The sequence below is a fragment of the Leucopleurus acutus genome (assembly GCF_964270905.1).
Source record: "Leucopleurus acutus genome assembly, chromosome: 14".
NCBI classification, from domain to species: domain Eukaryota; kingdom Metazoa; phylum Chordata; class Mammalia; order Artiodactyla; family Delphinidae; genus Leucopleurus; species Leucopleurus acutus.
Genome location: NC_139156.1, coordinates 63,771,341 through 63,794,282, shown reverse-complemented (window position 1 = coordinate 63,794,282; position 22,942 = coordinate 63,771,341). Strand labels below are relative to the sequence as shown.

The following is a 22,942-nucleotide window of genomic DNA, read 5'->3' as shown; positions in this document are numbered from 1 at the left end:
ATATTATTTTGATTTTTGAACCATGCGGATATATTATCTATTCAAAATTAAAATTATTTTAAAAATTAAATAGAACATTAGAGAAAATAGTTAAAGCAATGTATAAAAACCATTGTTTTCACTTTAAAACTGAACTGGGCTCTTTACTTTTTTTTCTACACACCAAAAACTCAAGATAAATAATTTTGGTTCTTTCAGAATTTGAGCCCCATCAAATTACTAAGATACCTATTTTGAGAATGAATAACTACTGAGAAATATATTATTAAAGAAACATAATAACATATGTCTTGGGACTACTACTTAATACAGGCTTTTCAGACAACAAATATACAAACTGTTCAGTTCTTGTACAATTTTTTTAAACTACTTATTTTTTCCAAATGGCTAATTAAAATGAAAAACCTCAACCGTTTCCCCCCAGTATGCTAGAAAGTTAGGTCAATGTTATATTGAGACATTTCACATCCAGGTCAAATTCTGGATGAATGCTTGAAACAAGGTGGCTTGCAAAAAAGTCAATGATAAGCAAGAAAGAAGGGGGAATAAATGAACCCAGCAAAACAAACCAAAAAATTCACTAGAAAACCTGGCTTAATGATGCCCTGTATGAGAAAGAGAAAAAAAACAAAACAAAACAGAATTCATACCAAACCTAACAGCTAGGTTTGTTAAGTGTTTATTATGTACCAGGTATTATGCTAACTCAAAGTTTTAATCACGAAGCTACATTTGCCTTTCAAGGCCAACAAACACAGAAAAGGGAGGGGTAAGAGGGATTAAATTCACTTTAATTTAGGTTGAGTATGGATATATATGGAAAAGGACAGAAAACAAAAGAAAAACTTGTCAAGAAAGCCCATGAAAAAACAATTGAGGGGCTTCCCTGGTGGTGCAGTGGTTAAGAATCCACCTGCCAATGCAGGGGACACGGGTTCGATCCCTGGTCCAGGAAGACCTCATATGCCGCGGGGCAACTAAACCCATGCGCCACAACCACTGAGCCTGCACTCTAGAGCCCGTGAGCCACAATTACTGAGCCCGCGCGCCACATCTACTGAGGCCCTACATGCCTAGAGCCCGTGCTCCGCAACAAAGAGAAGCCATCGCAATGAGAGGCCCGCGCACTGCAACAAAGAGTAGCCCCCCGCTTGCCGCAACTAGAGAAAGCCTGCACACAGCAATGAAGACACAATGCAGCCAAAAATAAATAAATTTTTAGAAAAAGAAAAAATTCCTAGAAAATCCAAAAACAATTGATTCCTCTGATAAATGGGAGCTACAAGAAGATGTTAGAATTATGAGTGTATGATGCTAAACTTGTTGGAAAAGGTTTAATAACAGCACATGATCCTTACAGTTGACTGTAATTCAGAATAAGGTACTTTTTAAAAAAAATACAAATACGTACAGATAAAAACACGTGGTAAAATGTTAACTGTTGGTTATTGTGCTATTCTTTCTACTTTTCTTTATGCTTCAAAACGTTCATATAAAAAGTTTGAGAAAAGTAACACTGTTCATATCAGTATTTATGGTTCACAATATTTCTGTTCAAGGAAAGAAAAAAGGAACATTTAGTTTGGGGAGGCACAAAAAAGCAAAAAAAAACTTAAGTGGAAGAGACTTTCTTGAAAAAGGCAGGAAAAAAATACATTTTTCAGAGACAGGAGCAAAAACAGAAAAGATAAAGAACTAGATAGATATAACATATCCATCTTGTAAATACTGACAGCAGATATATTCCAAATACAAATCTAATAAGCCCTAGCTCATCATTACTTCTGGTTCTTCTTACACTTGTACTGTTAAAATGCAATATTTTTGAAAACTGATAGTGCATCGTTTTATTAAGGAGAAAAAGGCCATCTTCTTTGCTCCATAAACACAAAATGTTGTCATTTTTAGATTTGTAAAAACCAATTAAAATGTTCAACTTAGGGCTTTCCCTGGTGGCACAGTGGTTGAGAGTCCGCCTGCCGATGCAGGGGACACGGGCTCGTGCCCTGGTCTGGGAAGATCCCACATGCTGCGGAGCGGCTGGGCCCGTGAGCCATGGCTGCTGAGCCTGCGCGTCCAGAGCCTGTGCTCCGCAACGGGAGAGGCCACAACAGTGAGAGGCCCAACGTACCGCAAAAAAAAAAAAAAAAAAAAAAAAGATGTTCAACCTAATGACGGTTTTCATTTCTACATCATTTATTTCCTCCAATTACCTTTGTATCCACCTCTGACTTCAGCATTTGTTCACTAACAAACTGCATCAAATAAATTTTGCTGCAGAAACATCATAAAAGAAAGAATACAGTTGCACATCCTTTTAGCAACACAGAATAGGTCCAGGTTCTTGTTGTAAAATGTTACATGATAAAATCCTTCCATCTGCATAAGTAACTGAATAAGAACAACCTATTTCCTTTGGGATCTAACAAATATGTTCACCAATTCCTGAGTTTGTGAAAATTCATGTAGAATATCATCTCCAGACTCATTCTTTAAGAGTTCACTTACATGATCAATTTCACCATATCCATACAGCGGTGTATCTACATTCACCTTCTGATATGTCTCATAATTATGAACATGTTCCTCTGCCAGTTTTCTTCTCTTTGCCATTATGGACAGAAAAAAATTTTTTTTTCATTCTCAACTGTGGTTAATGAAAGGTACAAAGAGAAAAATAAAAACTACAAAAACAGTGACTCCAAACTTCTTTCACACTTCCTTGAAAGATAATGCAAAACTCTGCACAATGTATGAAGAAAAGAATGCTAAATATGATGATTTATTTCACCACCGCACCACCCTTCTAGGAAACCCCATCACTGTTCCACTTATAATTTTTAGTCTTTTTATTTTAGTCTAGTTGGGAATACATCAATTCTTGTTATTCACAGTAGTTATGTTCCATAAAGTCACCACAAATACCTATTTAGCAAATACCGAATGACTGCCCCTAGGGAAAATACAAGATTAGTTTGCTACAAGCCTCTAATCACAACATTTCATCAACTGATCAATTCATAACCTTGTGTTATGTGCGTTTCCATTTAAAGACATCTTAATTATACTGCTGATTCATTAACATTGAATTCAGAGCCAACAGCACTGTAAACTCATGCCTCAATGGATTTTTTTCTATGACACATCATAGCCTTCTTGTGCTTAGGAACACTAGATAGCACCTCAGCAATATGCTTGGGGGCCATTTTAAACAGTGAAATCACCAACAAAAAGTACAAAAATGCAAAAAGTGTGGCATTAAATATATCACAAAAAGGACATATTATAACAGGAAGGCAAAGCAGTGCTTTGTTGAACCTCAGCTGGGAATCTACACATCGGAAGACTCATGTATTTTGCAGACCTGCATGTGTGCATGTCCAGGAATGACCATGAAAAGCTCTGTGAGTATTGACTGACTATGACCCAGACTGATTTATCAATAATAACAGTACACATAAACACTTCTTCCTAGACAACCAATCACAAAATATACAAGATGGTCTATTAAGTCTTTTGCTAAACGGGTTTTAACCTGATAATAAGATATAATCACCAGTAACAACATGCTCTGAGAACCTTGTAAACAGTAAAAAAAAAAAATGTGTATTTTGGGTATAAAGGTAATACTACAGACACACCATTAGTAACATATTCACAACTAGCATCTCTTAAAAGTTGCATCTTATTCGAAATTCTAAAACAGCTATTTGAAGGAAAATATAAACATTATCATTACTCTGTATCCTCTTTCATCTACAGATCTCAAAACCTTGTTATTATGGGATAAATTGGGTTACCCCCAAATTGATATGCTGAAAGTCCTAATCCCCAGTACCCCAGAATGTGACCTTATTTGAAAAATGGCCATCAAGGATATAATTAGTTAAGATGAGGTCATATGGAGCAGGGTAGGCCCTTAATTTGACTTGTGTCCCAATAAAAGAGGAAACATCATCACAGACAAGCACACAAAGAGAATGCATGTGAACGACTGCTTGCAAACCACCAGAAGCTAGGAGAGAGGCCTGGAATGGATCCTTCCTTCATAATCTTTAGAACGAACCAATGCTGAGGACACCCTGATGTTGGGTTTCTAGCCTCCAGAACTGTGAAACAATACATTTCTGTTACTTAAGCCACCCAGTTTGTGGTACTTTGTTATGGCAGCCCTAGCAAACAAATACACTTAAATAAATATTTTTGGGTTCAAAACATTCCTGTCAAGTTACACAAGTACTACCATCTTTGTTTTAAAGGTGATCCACAGAAATAACTTATTCTGAATAATTCAATCACAGATAAACTTGATTTTGAAATTTAGAAGTTTCTAGTTCGAATTACATTATTTCCATACCAAACAACTTTTTAAATGGCAAAAAAAATTTACACAAAATTGGCAAAAGACCCATTTCTCTAAACAATCTTTAAAATACAAGCTCAAAAAAAAAAAAAAAGCTTTTTAGAGAGCAAGAGCAAGTTGGCAATGCGTATTACAATTCTAAACATGCATGTCCTCTGACCCAGAAACTTTCCTTTTGGGAAACAACAATAACAACAACAGGAAATAACGTGACTTCCAGTAACAGGTAGGTAAATAAATTATGGAATATCCATGTAATAGAAATCGGTGCTTCTATTAAAATGAATGTCTATACAGTATAACATGAAAAGATAAAAATACGTTAAATGAAAAAGAGAACCACAGAACTTTATGTATGTGTGTACAGGATTACATATTTTAATACAGGTATAAAAGATATGAAAATATAAAGCAACAGTAGTAGTCATCTTTAGGATGCAGGGAAAAAGTGGCTTCCACTTTTCAAATCATATATTTCTGTAACTTTTAAAAAGTTACAAAAATGTACTATTTTGGTAATCAGGGAAAAAAAGAATTGTTTTTTTTTAAGATATAGTAAGTCCCCAAATTATAACTGACCCCAAGCCCCACAGGACCAAATGTCCTTTGTTTCTCCAAATCAAAATACTAGGGAAATAACTAACCTGGTCTAATTAATTTTCTTCTCTAGGAAACAATGGCTATAGTCAAGTATTATTTATATTTCAAATGTGATACACAGTTAAGTTAAATGCTGCTCACAAATATCTATCTTAAGCTTTCTGGAACCAATAAAGCAAGAGAGCTAAACAAGCCAGGATAAGTGATGCGTGAAGATAATTTCTGACACCCAAATGTAAAACTCCAATGAATTTTTCTACAGAAAATGTTACAAAGCTCAGTTAAATATAATTATTGATAGAGTATTACACTTAGGTATAATGTGTTTTAAAGATTGGTTTGAAAACCCACTTATGATACCTAGCAGTATTTCCATGAGCAAAGAAAAATTTAGAGTTTTTAAAAACACAATTCTGGGCTTCCCTGGTGGCGCAGTGGTTGAGAATCTGCCTGCCAATGCATGGGACACGGGTTCGAGTCCTGGTCCGGGAAGATCCCATGTGCTGCGGAGCAACTAAGCCCGTGCGCCACAACTACTGAGCCTGCGCTCTAGAGCCCGTGAGCCACAACCACCGAAGCCCACGCGCCTAGAGCCCGTGCTCCGCAACAAGAGAAGCCACTGCAATGAGAAGCCCGCGCACCCAACGAAGAGCAGCCCCAGCTCGACACAACTAAGAAAGCCCGCGTGCAGCAACGAAGAACCAACGCAGCCAAAAATAAATAAATAAATAAAATCTACGTTTAAAAAAAGAAAATCTTAACTCTTAATGTGGTATATGAGCTTAATGAAGTTCTACATGTATGTTTAATTAAAAAAGAAAAAACTTCAACAGTTTGAACAACTGTCAGTGTTTTATACAGAGAACAAAAATCTTTGTTGATATTTTATTCTCAAGTTATCAGGGTCTAAAAATATATATAGTTATGAATATCAACAAGCACAGTCATGTTAATAACAATTACAAAACTGGAGGTCAGAAGGAATATACTTTGTGAAAAGCTAATTTTAAGAAGCTCCATTTCAGGGACTTCCCTGGTGGCACAGTGGTTAAGCATCCACCTGCCCGTGCAGGTGACACGGGTTCCAGCCCTGGTCCGGGAAGATCCCACATGCCGTGGAGCAATTAAGCCCATGCGCCACAACTACTGAGCCTGCACTCTAGAGCCCGCGTACCACAACTACTGAGCCCGTGTGCCACAGCTACTGAAGCCTGCATGCCTAGAGCCCGTGCTCTGCAACAAGAGAAGCCACTGCAATGAGAAGCTCATATACAGCAACTAAGAGAAGCCCCCACTCGAAGCAACTACAGAAAGTCTGCGCGCAGCAACAAAGACCCAACGCAGCCACAAAAAAAAGCAGCTCCATATCAATTACTTAGTAAATGTTTAATTCAGCCAGAATCCTCTGCCTACTATGCCTCACTAGTTGCTGTAAATATAGATTTTCCTCTTCCCTTCTCTCTGAATAACTCAAAACTCCAACTAGAGCAATGCAAAGTTCACTTATATCCATCTCTAGAAATTTAATGTTCACAAGATGCTATACTGTGAAATTAAAAAGGTACTGTGTAACTCCATTCTTGTATAAAAATATGTCACATACAGCCCCAATATATATGCAGAGAAAAGCCTGGAAAAATAAATACTAAATTGTCAACACTGATTATCTACAAGTGTTTTCTTCTTCTTTTATGGTTCTTTAATTGTTTAATTGAACAAGTGCATGTGTAGTTGACACATTTTACGATGCTGAATTTTTAAAAGATGAAGACATTAGTCACTTGGGATTAGTGAGTAACACCAATAAATAATTCAGAATGCTTTTTTTTTACTTTAAATAATCATATTGCTAATTTTGTGATAGAGATAACAAATAACCAAATGGCTACTTCACTCAAGGCAGCATGCTATTTCCCTATTCCTAAAGTAAAATTATTGTTTACTGACACTTTTTAAAGGATGTCTAATATGGTCATATAATGATCATCATAAAATATATTCTAAAAAATTAAGAATTAAGTAAAACTAAAACATAAAATATTTAATGAAAATGCTTATTCTCTAAAATTATTACCAATAATTACCAATAAGAATTTGGAATGGTACAACTCATAGTCATGAAAACATTTTAATAAGTTCTTTGATAAAACCAAAACTTAACATACAGTAACTTACATGTCTTGGTTGACAGCCCATAATAATGTTCATCTGGAGATGTAACTAGATTAAAAAATTCTTTATAACGGATATGTTTACAAGCTCATACCCCTTTTATGCATTCTTACCTACATACAGGTATACAGGTAACATAAACAAGACGATTATGTGCCTGGCACTGTGCTAAGCCCTTTGTTTGTTTAATCTCATTTAATCCTCATAAACATCATGAGACAGGTATACCATCATCCCTACTTCACAGATAAAGGCACTAAGATATAAACATTTCCCTACTGATTGAACTGTTGTCCTTTTGTTAATAATACTTAAACAACAAGGTTATGTTTTAATAATCTATTTTCAAAACATACTTAAAACTTTATAAACACTTAGGGCTTTACATTATTTTTTCTTCAGGAGAGTCCTTTCTTTATGGCTAGGAACTGCTGAAATTAACTGCTTTGAAGAGGAAAGGAGAAGTAAAATTGAAATATAAAGACTCCAACATAAATATACTATCAATCAAATAACTGCTTTACTTCAATTTCTTTTTAAGACTAGTAAGAATGAACCCTCAGAATATACTGCCAGAATTTTTGTTCTGTGTTTTCTTAGATACATTTTTGTATATTTGGCATTCATTCATCACAGAGACAATTAACTATATTCTTACTTTCTATATTCTTGATGCTGACACAGGAATGGTGGGGGGAGGGGATTATAGACACCAGAAGAGTCGGCGCCTCCCAGGACTAGCTAATTCCTAAAGATAACAACTTGCCTATCAACCCCTGCCTTTCATATGCAAATTGACCAATCCAGAGTTCATTCCACCAACTATCTCCTTATCTAACTCTCACACACCAAACCCATATCTCCCTTACCTTAAATCATCCCAGGGCCAGGTATCAGGAAACAAGAAACCAACCCTATAGACCAAAGCCTGGAGGAATTAATCAAACTAGCCAATCCTAATCTGTTTATTCTGCCTAGTTTGCCTTTCCCAGGAAAACCTCAATAAGGCTACAACCTTAAAATCTCCCCTGAGCTCTTGTTTTCTGCCTCCTGACTACCCTGGTATCTTCCCCTGCAGCTCTGTGTGGCATGCAGTGACCTCCTCTCTCTGGAACCAGTGAGCATAATGAACTTCCAAGCCTCATTCTCTCTTCCCTTTATGGCCACAATGACTTTACCATACCATATCCAACATATCCAACATGTACATTCTTAGAACAGTTTACAAATTTAAAAATTTAAATTTAAACGTCAGCTTATCACTTTGGGAGGGGCAGGTTTAAAAGTATGAATAAGCAGAATTTAAGTGTCTGTTCCTCAAAATATCAGTATACAAACTATACCTTCTGTTATAGACTGTATGTTTGTGTCACCCCCCTCCCCCAAATTCATATGCTGAAATTCTAGTCCCCAATGTTATGGTATTAGGAGGTAGGGCTTTAGGAGGTAATTAGGTCATAAGGGTGAAGCCCTCATGATTAGTGCCCTTTCTTAGACAGCTCCCTCACCCTTCTACCATATAAGGACATAATGAAAAGATGGCCATCTAAGAACCAAGAAGCAAGTCCTCACTAGGTAACAAATCTGCTAGCACCTTGATCTTGGATTCCCCAGCCTCAAAAACCGAGAGGAAAAAAAAAAAAAAAACGAGAGAAATACAGGGTTGTTGTTTAAACCACCCAGACTATAGTAATTTTGTTGTAGCAGCCTGAATGGACCAAGAAATGTTCTAATTAATACTCTTCAGTAAATAAACTTTTGAAAATAAACGATGAATCTAACTCCTATCGTTTATGTGCTTCTCACAAGAAAAAGGCATCTATGTTTTTTCTGTTATTACTGTATCTTTAGTCTAACAGTAAAGGAATTGAATTTATTTTATATCTTGCTCTGATATAACATTACCTCTAAACAAAACAAACATACATTTTTGGGAAATTTTGGTATAATTTTTGAATATGAGCTCCAACAAGGTAACTGAAGACTAAACATAAGTACTTTCATGGTTAGCACAACGTCTAGGACAAAGTAGACATCCTCTATTGAATAAATGCCTGAATTTCAGTTGTAAATGAAAAGATACGTATTGTCTATCTCAAGGAACATACAGAAACAGCATATAGCCACTTCAGTGTAAGGCTTACCTAAAATTACATTCTCACACTAACATTAATGGCTTTTTTCTTTTTAGAAAACATTTATTGAGCACTTACCACATGCTAGGCATTGTTCTTTGCACTTCATGCGATATCTCACTTAATCCCTTACAACCACCCTTGGCATGATTATCCTAATTTTACAGAAGCGAATACTTAACACAGAGACTAAGCTATGTGCCCAAGATAACATAGTTAAGAAGTGAAAGAGCCAGGATTTGTATCCAAGCACTCTAATTCCAGAGCCTACCCTTTTATTTTAAAAAAATTAACAGATAATATGTCTACATTTTTTTTAAATACATGTACAGAAAAATCTGTGTCTATCATCCATGTCTTCTACCAGTCTAGTTCTCACCCCTTATCTTACCTCTGCACCAAGAATAAATATATCCATTATTAGTTGGATATATTCTTCCAGGGTTTTTCTTAATGTATCTATAAGCGAATACAAATGTATATTTGTCTTTTTTTAATCCAAAATACAGCTTTATACACAATGTTCTACACCTTGCTCTTTTTACTTAATTTATCTTAGAGCTCTTTCTATATTAGTATGCAAAAAACTCCTTCATTCTCTTCATAACTATATAGCATTACACTGACTGAATTATTTGACCAGTTCCCAACAGACTGTCATAAGATTGTTTCTAATATTTGCTATTATAAACAATGTTGCAGCAACACTCATTTTGTATATGTACAAACATAGCTATCAAATCAAGGGCTATACTCTTGGACTTCTTGGAGAAAGGGTTTGTGCATTTGTAATTCTGATATATGCTGGCAAAATAACCCTCATAAGGGTTTATCAATTTACACTAACAACCTATGAACACTTATTTACTGACAGCCTCACTATAGAGATGGTACCCCAGTCATACACATAGTCTTCTGCATTTCTCTTAGTATGAATGAGGCTGAAGAGTATTCACTGTTTAAAAGTCATTTGTACTTCCTTTTCTGTGAAGTGCCTCTTCCTATCCTTTGCCCATTTTGCTACTGTCTTCTCCTTATCTCATCAATTTCTAGGAGTGCTTTATATCTCGGAGACTTGCATTTTGATTTCAATATAAATATTAAAATTCATAAATATTTCCCATTTGTCTTTTGACTTTTACAGTGACTTCTACATAGCAAAATTATTTTTACTTCCATGCAGTTTACTTTATCTTTTCACAATTCAGAAAGGACTTCCTGACTCCAAAATAATTTTTAAAAAATTAGTCCATGTTTTCTTTGAGCACATTTATCATTGTAACCTTTACATTTAAATATGTGATTCATTTAAAATTTATCCAATACATACATGGCGTGAAGTATTAATCCAACTTTTTTATTCCCTAGATGATGCTCCCACTTATACCAAGATCATTTATTGACTATCCCCCACTTGAATTTTTTTCTCCGTTGATTAGTTTATGTCTGGGCTTTCTATTCTATTTTATTTAATATGTCTATTTGTGGGGCAGTTTTAACCACCAAGGCTTTAAAATTAAAATATGTTACTATATATATATATATATATATATATATATATATATATATATATATATATATTTCACTCTTGTTTTTCAGAGTTTTCCTGGCTACATTGGTTTACTTCTTCCATATGAACTAGAGAATCCATTTCTCAAGTTCCTGGGGGGGAAAAAAAAACACTTGCTATTTTTATTAGGATCATATTAAACTGATATTAATTTTAGAGAAACTGACAGGTCTATGTAGGTTGAGTATTCCCATCCACAAATGTGGTTTCAATTTTTCAAGTTTTTTCTATCCCTCATACGTGCTTTCAAGTCTTCTTCATATTATGTCTCACACATTTCTTAGGTTATGCCTAAGTCATTTTGTCTTTTTCTTGCTATTGTAAACGCTGCCTTTGCTTTGACTGTTGACATCTAATTGAATCTTGTTTCCACCAGGTTTTGTTTTTTAATTGAGGTATAGTTGATTTACAGTATTATCTAATTTTCAAGTATACAACATAGTGATTCACAATTTTTAAAGATTATACTCCATATATACTTATAAAATATTGGCTATATTCCCTGTGCTGCGCAATATATCTTTGTAGCTTATTTATTTTATACAGAGTAGTGCCTCTTAATTCCCTACCCCTATCTTGCCCCTCCCTCCTTCCTTCCCTCTCCTCACCTGTAACCACTAGTTTGTGCTCTGTATCTCTGAGTCTGTTTCTTTTTTGTTGTCTTCACTAGTTTGTTTTATTTTTTAGATTCTAGAACTTATAGGTAAAGCACCTGAACTTTCCTCCAATTGTCTTCAGAAACTCCTAAGGGTCCTTAGGGTCTCTTTTAGCCTTACCCTATTCCTTCCTCACTTTCATTTCTCTTTCACAGAAGCAACATCATTCTCTCACAGGGCACATTTCCCAGGGGCTCTTGCCTACATGCCAGCACACATACAACTTATAGTTACAATTATTTCAGCTATTAGTGAAATCAAGAACTTCTATGTGACTGCATCTTGTGACTTCAAAACCTTTGTTTCCTTGGGGACTTCCCTGGTGGTGCAGTGGTTAAGAATGTGCCTGCCAATGCAGGGGACACAGGTTCGAGCCCTGGTCCAGGAAGATCCCACATGTCGCAGAGCAACAAAGCCCACGTGCCACAACTACTGAGCCAGTGCTCTAGAGCCCACGAGCCACAACTACTGAGCCTGCACTCTATAGAGCCCACGCGCCACAACTACTGAAGCCTGCCCGCCTACAGCCTGTGCTCCACAACAAGAGAAGCCACTGCAATGAGAAGCCCGCGCACCACAACGAAGAGTAGCCCCCGCTCGCTGCAACTAGACAAAGCCCAGGTGCAGCAACGAAGATCCAACGCAGCAAATATAAATAAAATAAATACATTTTTAAAAAAATGATGAAAGGTTAAATAATCATTAAAATATCCCTAAACAGTATTTTAAAACCACGGGAAATACTTACTAAAGTTTTATTCAATTATTACTGAAAAAAAAAGTTGAGAAAGAAAAACATATTCCCAGTCCAAAATCGGAAACATATATGAGTATAGAAAAACTGTCAAATGATGGCAGTATTTATCTGTGCATGATGGCATTATGGTTGATTTTTATTTTCCCTATATTTCCTGATTCCCCTCCCAAGAATATGTAATAAGGGACTTCCCTGGTGGCGCAGTGGTTAAGAATCCACCTGCCAACACAGGGGACACGGGTTCAAGCCCTGGCCTGGGAAGATCTCACATGCCGTGGAGCAACTAAGCCCGTGTGCCACAAGTACTGAGCCTGTGCTCTAGAGCCCCCAAGCCACAACTACTGAAGCCCATGTGCCTAGAGCCCGTGCTCCACAGCAAGAGAGGCCACCACAATGAGAAGCCCGTGCACTGCAACGAAGAGTAGCCCCCCCACTCACCGCAGCTAGAGAAAGCCCGCATGCAAAAACGAAGACCCAACGCAGCCAAAACTAAAAATAAATAAATAAGTTTTTAAAAAAGAATATGTAATAAAACTATGAAAGACTAAAAATGTGTTATTTCAGAATAGTATGACACCCAGCAAAGGAATAAAATGAAACTAAACTTAGACATTAATAAAGAAATAAGGTATTTTAAAATAACGTGAAAAACACATTACTGAAGAATTATAGAATGTTTTCCTTATGGCCAAGAAAAGCTAAAATAAAATTCTGCCATACTAGAACTGAAGAAAAAAGAGTAATTCCAGGTAAATAAATAAAATATTATGGTTTAAAGAAAGCCACCAAAATTCAAGAAATTTCCCTTTTAACAAAATTAACTCCAGTAATACAACTGTACACTGCACAGATTTTTCTAGCATGTAAAGGAATCACAACAATTCATTAAGATATAAAAATAATTATTGCCTTTTAAGTTCCATCAGCATGGGGAAAAAAAAAACCCATAGAAGCTGAAATAAGATAAACCATGAGCTTTTTAATACGGATTCTTTATTGTTTCCCACTTTTCTACTCACGTAACACAATCCTAGTCCAAAGAAACCCTATAACAATGGCTGAATACATTTTCTCTATTAGTTTTAATATGTATCCCAAGTACATGATATGCCTTACAGCCTAGGAAAACTTAACATCTATGAAGTGAGACTTGATTTATTTCTTCAAAGCGATTTTAAAAATAATGGGGGAGCTTCCCTGGTGGCGCAGTGGTTGAGAGTCCGCCTGCCGATGCAGGGGACACAGGTTCCTGCCCCGGTCTGGGAAGATCCCACATGCCACGGAGCGGCTAGGCCCGTGAGCCACGGCCGCCGAGCCTGGGCGTCCGGAGCCTGTGCTCCGCAATAGGAGAGGCCACAACAGTGAGAGGCCCGCGTACCGGGGAAAAAAAATACATGGGGTTTGTGAGAAATGAGCTTTAACAACAGTGCTACACTCGTGACATATCGGGGACATGAAACCCAAAGAATACAGTCGGCCCTCCTTATCCGTGAGTTCCGCATCTCAGCATTCAACCAACACGTGGATGGGAAGTACAGCTGACCCTTGAACAAGATGGGTTTGAACTGCAAGGATCCACTTATACATCGGTTTACTTCAATAAATATAAAGCCTGTATTTTCATTTTACAGATCTTTGTGTAAGGGAAAAGTTTATGCTCAGAGATCACAAAATGTGGAATAATAAAGCTAGGGTTTGAGTTCTGATTCTATCCAAACTGTTTCAGCTTCTTGCCCTTGGGTGAGTCACTTTCAATCCCTTTGTTCTTAAGGCAGAGATAGCAGTATGGAACCTTTCACTTGCATGGGGGATCAGCACCCCTAACACCCACGTTGTTCAAAGGTCAACTGTATTTGGGAAAAAAAAAAATTCCAGATTTCCAAAAAGCAAAACTTGAATTTCCCATGCCAGCAGCTATTTACATATCATTTACATTGTATTTATAGCTATTTACATTGTATTAGGTATTATAAGTAATCTAGAAATGATTTAAAATATATGTGTAGGTTATATGCAAATACTATGCCATTTTATATAAGGGACTTGAGCATCCATGGATTTTGGTATCTTCGAGGCTCCTGAAACCAATCCTCCACGGATTCTGAGAGACGACTGTACTTATATACTAAGGTGATAGAACCTAGACCATCTTGGCTATCATCTGTAACAAGAATCCTTAGTAACTGCTCAAACTGTGAAACTTTCCATACTCCTGTTCTTTCAAGGAACATATGTGGCTCACTTCCAATCAGAAAAAAACACTAACATACCAAACACAAAGAGAAAATCATTGGTTCCAAATCATTTAAAGAAGCCTCTATTTGTTAGACTGTTCAGATTAGGCATCTACTACTATCATTGCTTCTCTGTGGGTTAATGGTTTTATAAAGCATTCACCAAACCAATGCATCCTACAGAGAGATACATGGCAGACTTGATACAACATAATTAACCCAAGTTCCAATGTTAGCCACCAAATCAGTTGTGCCTGGCAGTTACTATGGACCTTGGATAGTAGCACAGCACAGCATTAGACAACAAAGGGATAGAGAATATGATATATAACAGAGGAAAGAAGACTGTGTGTTACCACAGTAAGTTTTTGTTCCTTTGCTTAAATATTCTTCATACCACACAAGGTTATGATGAAATACCAAAGTGGTATCACAATGCAAGCATCTTGGTAAAATAATGATTCATTTCAATAGGCCATCAATAGAATGGCAAAAAAACAATCTGTGCATTAGTATTTGATCTGCCTCAAATAGAAGATACTATTGTAAATAATTCTAAACATAAGCACAATTTAGTGAATAAGGTAGGAGACTGGTAGACTTAAATTTTCAGATTCAATTTATAGCTGTTCACCAGTCACCTGCTGTTTTGACAAGTTACTTACCAACTTGTGCTGCCATTTCTCCGTAAATTTATCCCCTAAGATGAGGATAATTCTTGCAAATTGTGTCACAAGCATTTTGAAAGGAACCATGAGTTATTGTGTAATGCTCTTGAAATTCCTCAGATGTAGGGTCCTACACAAAGTAAAGTATTATTATACATCTCTCTAACAGTAGTCATCTGTTTTCATTATGATTTTTCTTCCCTACCCTCAACACTGTGATTCTTGGACACTAACCTTTCTCAAAGTAAAGCATCCAAAGCAAGCCTCCATTCCTGAACCAAGTAATTATTTTTTCAAGTCTTCATATCATCCACATCCTTCTCTTCCTTAAAAGGTATTATGAAAATTAGTAGTTATAAAACATAATGAGCTTCTTTGGTTCATTAAGGAATATATGGGATTATTTGAATTTTTTAATCCACTCTTATATGAACAATTTTATTTCCCATATTTTACATTTATTTTCCTATATTACTTTTTAAATTTCAACTATATTTTAAGGAGTTCATTTATAGATTTATGTTTTATGAAAAGAGAGAGCAGGTCAGAAAATGAAGAAGAAAGGCAAGCAAATTACTGCTATATGACCAAAATGTTTTTATTGGAATGATCAACAGTAGAAATTACCATTTTGGGCCACAAAAAACAGAATCAATGCTCATAATATTTTTATCTTCAGTAGAAGAGTTGAGCACAAGCTACAAAAAATTTTATCATACTATTCAAAACTTTATCTATTACTGGCTTTGCAATGAAGTCAGTCTTCAGTTCAAGAATAAAACATATATATTTGAATTTTTAGTTAGTGTTGATACAATATTACATCTGAAACTAGAATTCTCAACCTTATTACACGGTTCCTAAAATGGCTTCTCTTTGAATTTATGCACAGGGAAGGGACTGGGGAGGGATTAAAAAAACATGATGTCATCATTGTATACCTTTAGTCATAAAATAGTAATTTTTAAGAGTTTTTTAAACCCTCAGAATTACATTAAAATAATGATGTAAACTGGTTTCCTCCTTGAATAAATATTCCTCTACCTTATAAATATGGCAGGGGCAAAACTTTGTGGGATAAAGATAAAACCACAGGGTTTAGAATGTTCTCTTAATATTTACTACTCTAGTGGTTAAGCTCTTTTAACTTCAGTTTCCTCATCTGAAAAAGGGGGACCATAACACCTGCCCTAGCTAACAAGCAAGACTGTTGTGAGGATTAAATAAGATACATAATCTATTCAAAAGAACTTTGTACACCATAAAACGCTATTAAAACAGTCATTTTTAACAAACTGTATCACATTATTTTCAAATTATGGACATAAAATAGTTTAGCACTGTTTCTAACACAAAACAAATGGAAACAGGTGTGTAAAACATATATTTAGGTCTATGGACACCAAATTCTACCTATGGTGGATACACAGTGAGTAAATAATCTTATTAAGAAAAGTACACTTTCTAAATGTTATCTTAAAATTTCCAGAAGCAAATTTGGAAGTACAAAAATAAAACTAACACTTTATTTAGGTGGACTGACCTAGCACTTTGAAGATTAAATATACTATTTACCTGTTAGCTACGAATTAAGGAAAAAACTGAGCGCCTCTAGATTTTAAAAGGTTTAAAAAAATTCCTATGAAGGAAAAATACATACATGAAAGTGAAATAGATGTTCACTTCTCTGGAAATAGTTCAGAAAGAGCTAGTAGTGACAGCAAGGATTATACATATACAAGAGAACGGAGATGAACATGGATGTAATCTGCACTCTTGGTATAATAAAGGAAATGAGTGAAATCTTCCCATGTGGTTACTAGAATGTCCAGAATGGAAACTTCTCCCAACAGGCCACAGGTCAAATCTATTTACTACACTGTAAGGCTGAGTCCTCCAGGACGTTACCATGACTCTCAAGAATAGCTTATCCTTAATGAATGAGGCGACCTCTTTCTCTTTTACTTCTTAATATTCAGTATGCTTATAAAGCCAATCTCTATAAGAAAACAATTCTTAGCTTTCTGTTTGCTTTCTTCATGACACAAGTTTAAAGCTCTGATGAAGTGAACTATTGTTTATTACATGGTCCTAAAATTCAACCAGACTCATTCTGTTACCCAAAGACTTCAAAAGCAATTAAATGAGAACTCTGTATCTTCTAATTCATTCCTCAAACTCACAAATTAAAAAAAAAAAGGCTAGAAAAGGAGTATATTTAAATCATTAAGGAATTATTCCAAAGAGAAATAATTTTGGTTAAAAACATTATTACATTTTCCACTCAATCCCCTTAAATCAAAACTGAGGTTAAACGATTAAGCTCCTATCAGAGCAACTACCTCCCTTTGAACTTTTACTTTTTCCGACCTCTTTAACTAGGTACACTTCAATACATCATTGAATCTGGCCTTCTAGCAATAAAAAGTTTTTCTCAGGATAAGGATTCTCTTCCATAAAGCTATTTCAGCTCTAGATTTATTTTCTGGCTATTTATGTGACCAATCATTGAATTAAACTTAAGGCTTCATTTTCTCCCAGAACTCTTCAATTCTATCCCACAATGACATTTCCCATCATTTAAACTTCCCAGTCTCAAAATACATACCACATCAGGTCAAATTTCAATTCTCTCTAGTTATTTCATTTACATATGCCTTAATGCCCAACCCAGGCTCTAAATTTTTCAAAGACAAAGTTTATGCCTTTCATTTTTCTATTCCATAGACTGTGATGTACTCTGGACAACAAGGCAATCCTAAAGAGGTATCAAAAATTAGGTAAACCCACCCTCCCAACTTTATATCGCCAAATATTGCTTCCACGATGAATCAATAGAGTGATATAAATGTCACAACGTAATCATCACAGTGTCAGCATGACCACAAAGAAGTCTCTTCTGGCTAGTTAAGTTTCTCAGAACCTCACCTATAGGGTTAAAAGCTGTTCCAGGCACTATAATAATCATTATACTATTAGTGCACAGTGTCTATCACCCTTGTGTTGGACACAGAACAGATGTTTAATAACATTTAAAAAATGTAAATCTTAGTAAATTTCAGTAACTATATTGGCAATTTCTTTTTGCTAGCTTTGTACTTTCTACTTGCCCTGAGGCCTCTGAGAAATTACTAAAGCAATACAGAGATATGTTCAGTTATTTCTGTGGGGCATGTTAAGTACAAGAATAGTAACAGCCCCAATACCATGAAAATCTCAACCTGAGGCAGCATTCCAAGCTAAGCAAAAAAGGTAAAGGATCCATCTGCCTCTGAAGCAGTGATAACAAATACATATCAATAAATTACCATTCATGTCTAACAACATGAAAACCTCAATGCCTAAGATTATGAAAATCTGATAAGATTCCATAGAATATTCTTCATGAGGTAGAGTACAAGAAAACTACCATTTACCTTGAGTTTTGCAATAATTAAACCTATTGTATTAAGCATCACTACTATTCATCCAAAAAAATTAAATTACAAATCAAGGCAGAAGAAAAGAGATTAAAACCCTATCAACGAAGGATGAAAACTACACCATAATTTATAAGTTAGAAAAGTGAGGCTGGGCATGGTGGTGAGATGGTATGAAAAAAGGGTAACATACCTTAATTTAATATCTTATTATACTTATATTAACCTCTCAAAAGTAGACTAACAATAGAAACCACTTAAATAATGACGTGGTAAAGAAAGATAACTGCCATAGAAAATACTGAGGTGCCATTATTGTTAAAGTTAAAAGAAACTGTAAATCAGTACAGCTATAATCTTATCTGAATTTACCATCTTAAGAATTAACTTTTAGTTAACACAACTGAAAGTGAAATTCACATAACAATTTTTCTAAATGTGGTAATATTTGACCTTAAAATATGTATATCCAGGAAAACAGAAAATGAAATGTGACCAAATTCCTCAAAATTCTCATTACCCTACAAATTATTTTAAATTTGGTTCGTATGGCTACTACATAATCAGGACATCTCATAGCCACAAAACTTTTAATAGCTAGTGTTATTACTTGAAAGTAAGATACTAGGGAAATAAAAGATATTTCAAACTAAATGGAATCATGTATTTAAAATATAATAGGAAGAACAAGAGAATACTTAGGATTATATTTTCAGCAACTAAGTGAAAGTAAAAAGCTTTCATCTTAATTTTCCCCCTTTCTGATACATGGAACACAACACAGTAAATTATGCATTTAAAATCTGCCCAGGGCTTCCCTGGTGGCACAGTGGTTGAGAGTCCGCCTGCCCATGCAGGGGACACGGATTCGTGCCCCGGTCCGGGAAGATCCCACATGCCGCGGAGCGGCTGGGCCCGTGAGCCATGGCCGCTGAGCCTGCGCGTCCGCAGTCTGTGCTCCGCAACGGGAGAGGCCACAGCAGTGAGAGGCCCGCGTACCGCAAAAAATAAAAATATAAATATAAAATAAAATAAAATCTGCCCCCCCCCCAAAAAAGAAGAAGATAAAAAATAAAATCTGCCCAGGGTGGCTGACCAGTACCGATAAAAGAGGACCTACATACTGTATATTCTATACCAATATACTTAGTACCAAAGAAGATCTATACACTGCAGGGTGGTTTTCGCTATTGTTTTACATCACCATAATTATGTTCTGAAACCACAGCTTCATACAATAAGGGTTTGCAGGGCTTCCCTGGTGGCGCAGTGGTTGAGAGTCCGCCTGCCGATGCAGGGGACGCGGGTTCGTGAGCCGGTCCGCGAAGATCCCACATGCCGCGGAGCGGCTAGGCCCGTGAGCCGCTAGGCCCGTGAGCCATGGCCGCTGAGCCTGCGCGTCCAGAGCCTGTGCTCCGCAACGGGAGAGGCCACAACAGTGAGAGGCCCGCGTACCGCAAAAAAAAAAAAGAATAAAAGAAAAAAAGGGTTTATAATAGCAGTTGTTAAAAAAAGAAACCACAAAATAATTAAAGTACTTAGAAGCATGCAAACTGTAAAGGATCTATTTAATGCCTGGTTTGCTTTTAAAGCCTGATAAAAAGAAAACATGGGTTTAGGACTAGAGAAATTGTTTGACATTTCAAACTTAAATGATATAATTATTAGAAATAGCAAACAAAAAAATTTTCAACTTACCTGGTTTCTTTCTCGATTTTTCATGACCTAGCTGCCCTAGATCATTACATCCACATGTGTATACCGTTCCATCATCCAGAACAAATACAGTATGTCTGAGTCCACATCCTACATCTCGAACCTTTTTATTTATAAAAAAGTCACTTTTTCTGGGCTCTAGTACAATTTCTTCATCAATTCCACCCAAACCTAGCTGTCCAAAAGATGCATTTCCCCAGCACAACATGTTTGTAATTCTTTTGGTCTTCCAGTTTCAATAAAACACTCCCTTCTGAAACACTGGCAAGTTGGAGGTATCCCTATGTCTGAGAAGATAGAAAAAAAGTTAATATGACTTCAAAGGAAACATAATGTATAACTGCTCTTTCAAGTACTAGGCTACAATAATCACTATGTAGTAAACATGAAATTTACTTTATAATGTGTTACAGAAGTATCCTTCAATTTCAAAAACCAATCAGTTGTATATTTTTTAAATTATCATACAGAAATGTTTAGGAAAAATACATCACTCCCCATGATTCTTTGCAAAATCTAAATATTAACTAGTTTTGACTTTTTGTTGCCTTATAATAGACTAACCAAATTGAAATATTAAGTATCCTGATGAAGTTAATCTTTTTTTTCCTTTTTGCTTTGAATAATTTCAGTGGGAGCAAGAAATATGACATCTATCCACTGCCCCCAAAATCAGATATATACTCAGTGAAAAATTTAGCCAACTACAGAAACATAAAACCTTGCAATCTCCCTCAACTCACAGGATAATTAGATTTTCTAACACCTACCTCCACATTAACAGAAAACTGAAGTTCTTATCTGTACTAGAAATAAAGCCAATAATGGAAACTTTAAGTTTCCCACAACTTAAAAGACTCTTCCAACTAACAGGCCCCAGATAAAATTACAGTTCTCTAGGTAAGCTTTGATATTAAGAAAATCACCTCCAAAGATCATACTTTACAAATCAAAATATTAACACTCTGACCTCACTACTAATTTAATTTAAAAACTCAATCAGTGTACCTAATTATAATACAAAAGTATGCAGTTTAAAGATCAAGACTCTCCCCCAAAATTCAGCATTTTCTATTTCGAGTGGGAACCATGACTGAAAAATATCTCCCGAAGGCGATCTACATCTATCTATACCCCTAAGACAATTATTTGAAGATGGAAAAAAAACTGCAAATAACTCCGGCACTGCCGATTTTTCAAGAATAGAAATGCGGACTGGGACACTGAGAGTTTGGTGGCGAAATCTGTAGAACTTTCCAGTACAGTGACTGAATATTTCTTCGCTTATATAGACACGGATAACAAAGAGTCCACATCATCTAAACCTACACAGATTTTTAGATATATCGCGTTACTAAATAACACAATTACAGGAAGTCAGCCTTATTCCCGTGTAGGTACCCACATTCCTTACACAGAACCTAAGAAGTTTCAAAACCCAACTTTCCTAAGTGCGGGCTAGCAAGTGCTGAAGCTGTCTCATTCCATCCATGACCCAACCATTAAGAAAAGTTGATTTTATTCTTTTGGGGCATCAGAACCCGATAGTTCCCGAGAGTTCTGCACTGTCTTCCCGGTTTTTGTTTTGTTTTTTTAAGGAGAGGACAGGACAACACCCCAAATTCCAACGCACGAGGTTTAACAATCCTTTTCTTTAAAAAAGAGGGATAATGGGAAAGGCGTCCTCTCGCCAGCAACAGGTAGGGGAAAGAGAAGCAGTTTATTCCCATCATTCCCTGAATATGCACTGAGATCAGCTTACGGGGACCGGGAGAGAGAAATCATCTGCACACACCCAACCTCGCGGGCCGACCAGTCAACTGCTGCAGCCGTCCGCTCGCAGTAGCCGCAGAGGCCGGCGCACGAGGCTCGGCACCTCGGCGGCCCTTGTCCCAGGGAGGCCCTTCCCCGGGGAGGTGCGACATTCCAGCCCCCGGGCCAGGGGGCCAGACACTGCCCTCGTCCCCCCACCCCCGCCCGAGGAAACGCTGAGAAAGCACCCAGCGCCAGGCCGGCCTGTATCCGCCCAGCCCCCTCCCTAACGCCGTCACACGCCCCCGAACCCACCGGGGCAACGACTCACCCGGCCCCTCAAGGCAGGGGAAACCCAGGGCGGCTGGGGGCGGCGCCTCCCGCAAGAGGGAGGCAGCGCAGCAGCTGAGACAGGTCTCCAGCTCCCGGACCCTCCTCTTTCAGCCAGTGGCTGCGAACACCAGAGCTCCTCCGGCGTCGGTGAAGCTGCTCCGCGGCTCACCTCCTCGGCTCCTGTGAAACTTTACCGGGCTCCTCAGAGAAAAGCAGCCGCCACTGCTCTCTAGCCCAGAGCCAGCCGTCAGCGACCCGGATGGAGCGGGAGGGGAAGAACAGGAGGCGAGCGAGGCGGCGAGCGCTGGGGGTGGGGAAGAGTTGGGGCAGACTGGGGAGGAGAAGGGAGAGAGGGAGGAGGCAACGCGGGGGGAGGGGGAGGGGTCGGCGTCGGCCGGAAGTGAACCGCGGAGCACGCGCGCGAGCCCGCCCACTTCGTGGCCCGCGCGCCTGCGCCGGAATCCTCCCAGGGCACACCGACCCGGGCGCCTGCGCAGTGTGGTGCTTTGCCTTGCCTTAAGAGAAAAATGCCAAGCACAGAAGTTGGAATTTGCAAGACAAATTGAG

The 22,942-nt window shown here is 37.2% G+C and overlaps 1 protein-coding gene across 4 annotated transcripts in view; it reads right to left on the bottom strand.

Moving 5' to 3' along the window:
- The window catches only part of HERC4 (HECT and RLD domain containing E3 ubiquitin protein ligase 4), a 133,556-nt gene extending 110,866 nt beyond the window's left edge, over positions 1-22,690 (bottom strand). For 2 of the 4 annotated variants that reach the window (XM_082854154.1, XM_082854155.1), the window contains exons 1-2: positions 22,374-22,690; positions 20,273-20,577 (exon numbers count right to left, since the gene is read on the bottom strand). In XM_082854154.1, the coding sequence (XP_082710280.1) occupies positions 20,273-20,498 (226 nt within the window). In that variant the 5' untranslated portion in view covers positions 20,499-20,577; positions 22,374-22,690. Of the gene's footprint in view, positions 1-15,152; positions 15,286-15,389; positions 15,835-20,272; positions 20,578-22,373 lie in introns of those variants that run through there. The other 2 variants (XM_082854156.1, XM_082854157.1) reach the window with 2 other exon arrangements.
- Between the last annotated feature and the right edge of the window lie 252 nt (positions 22,691-22,942).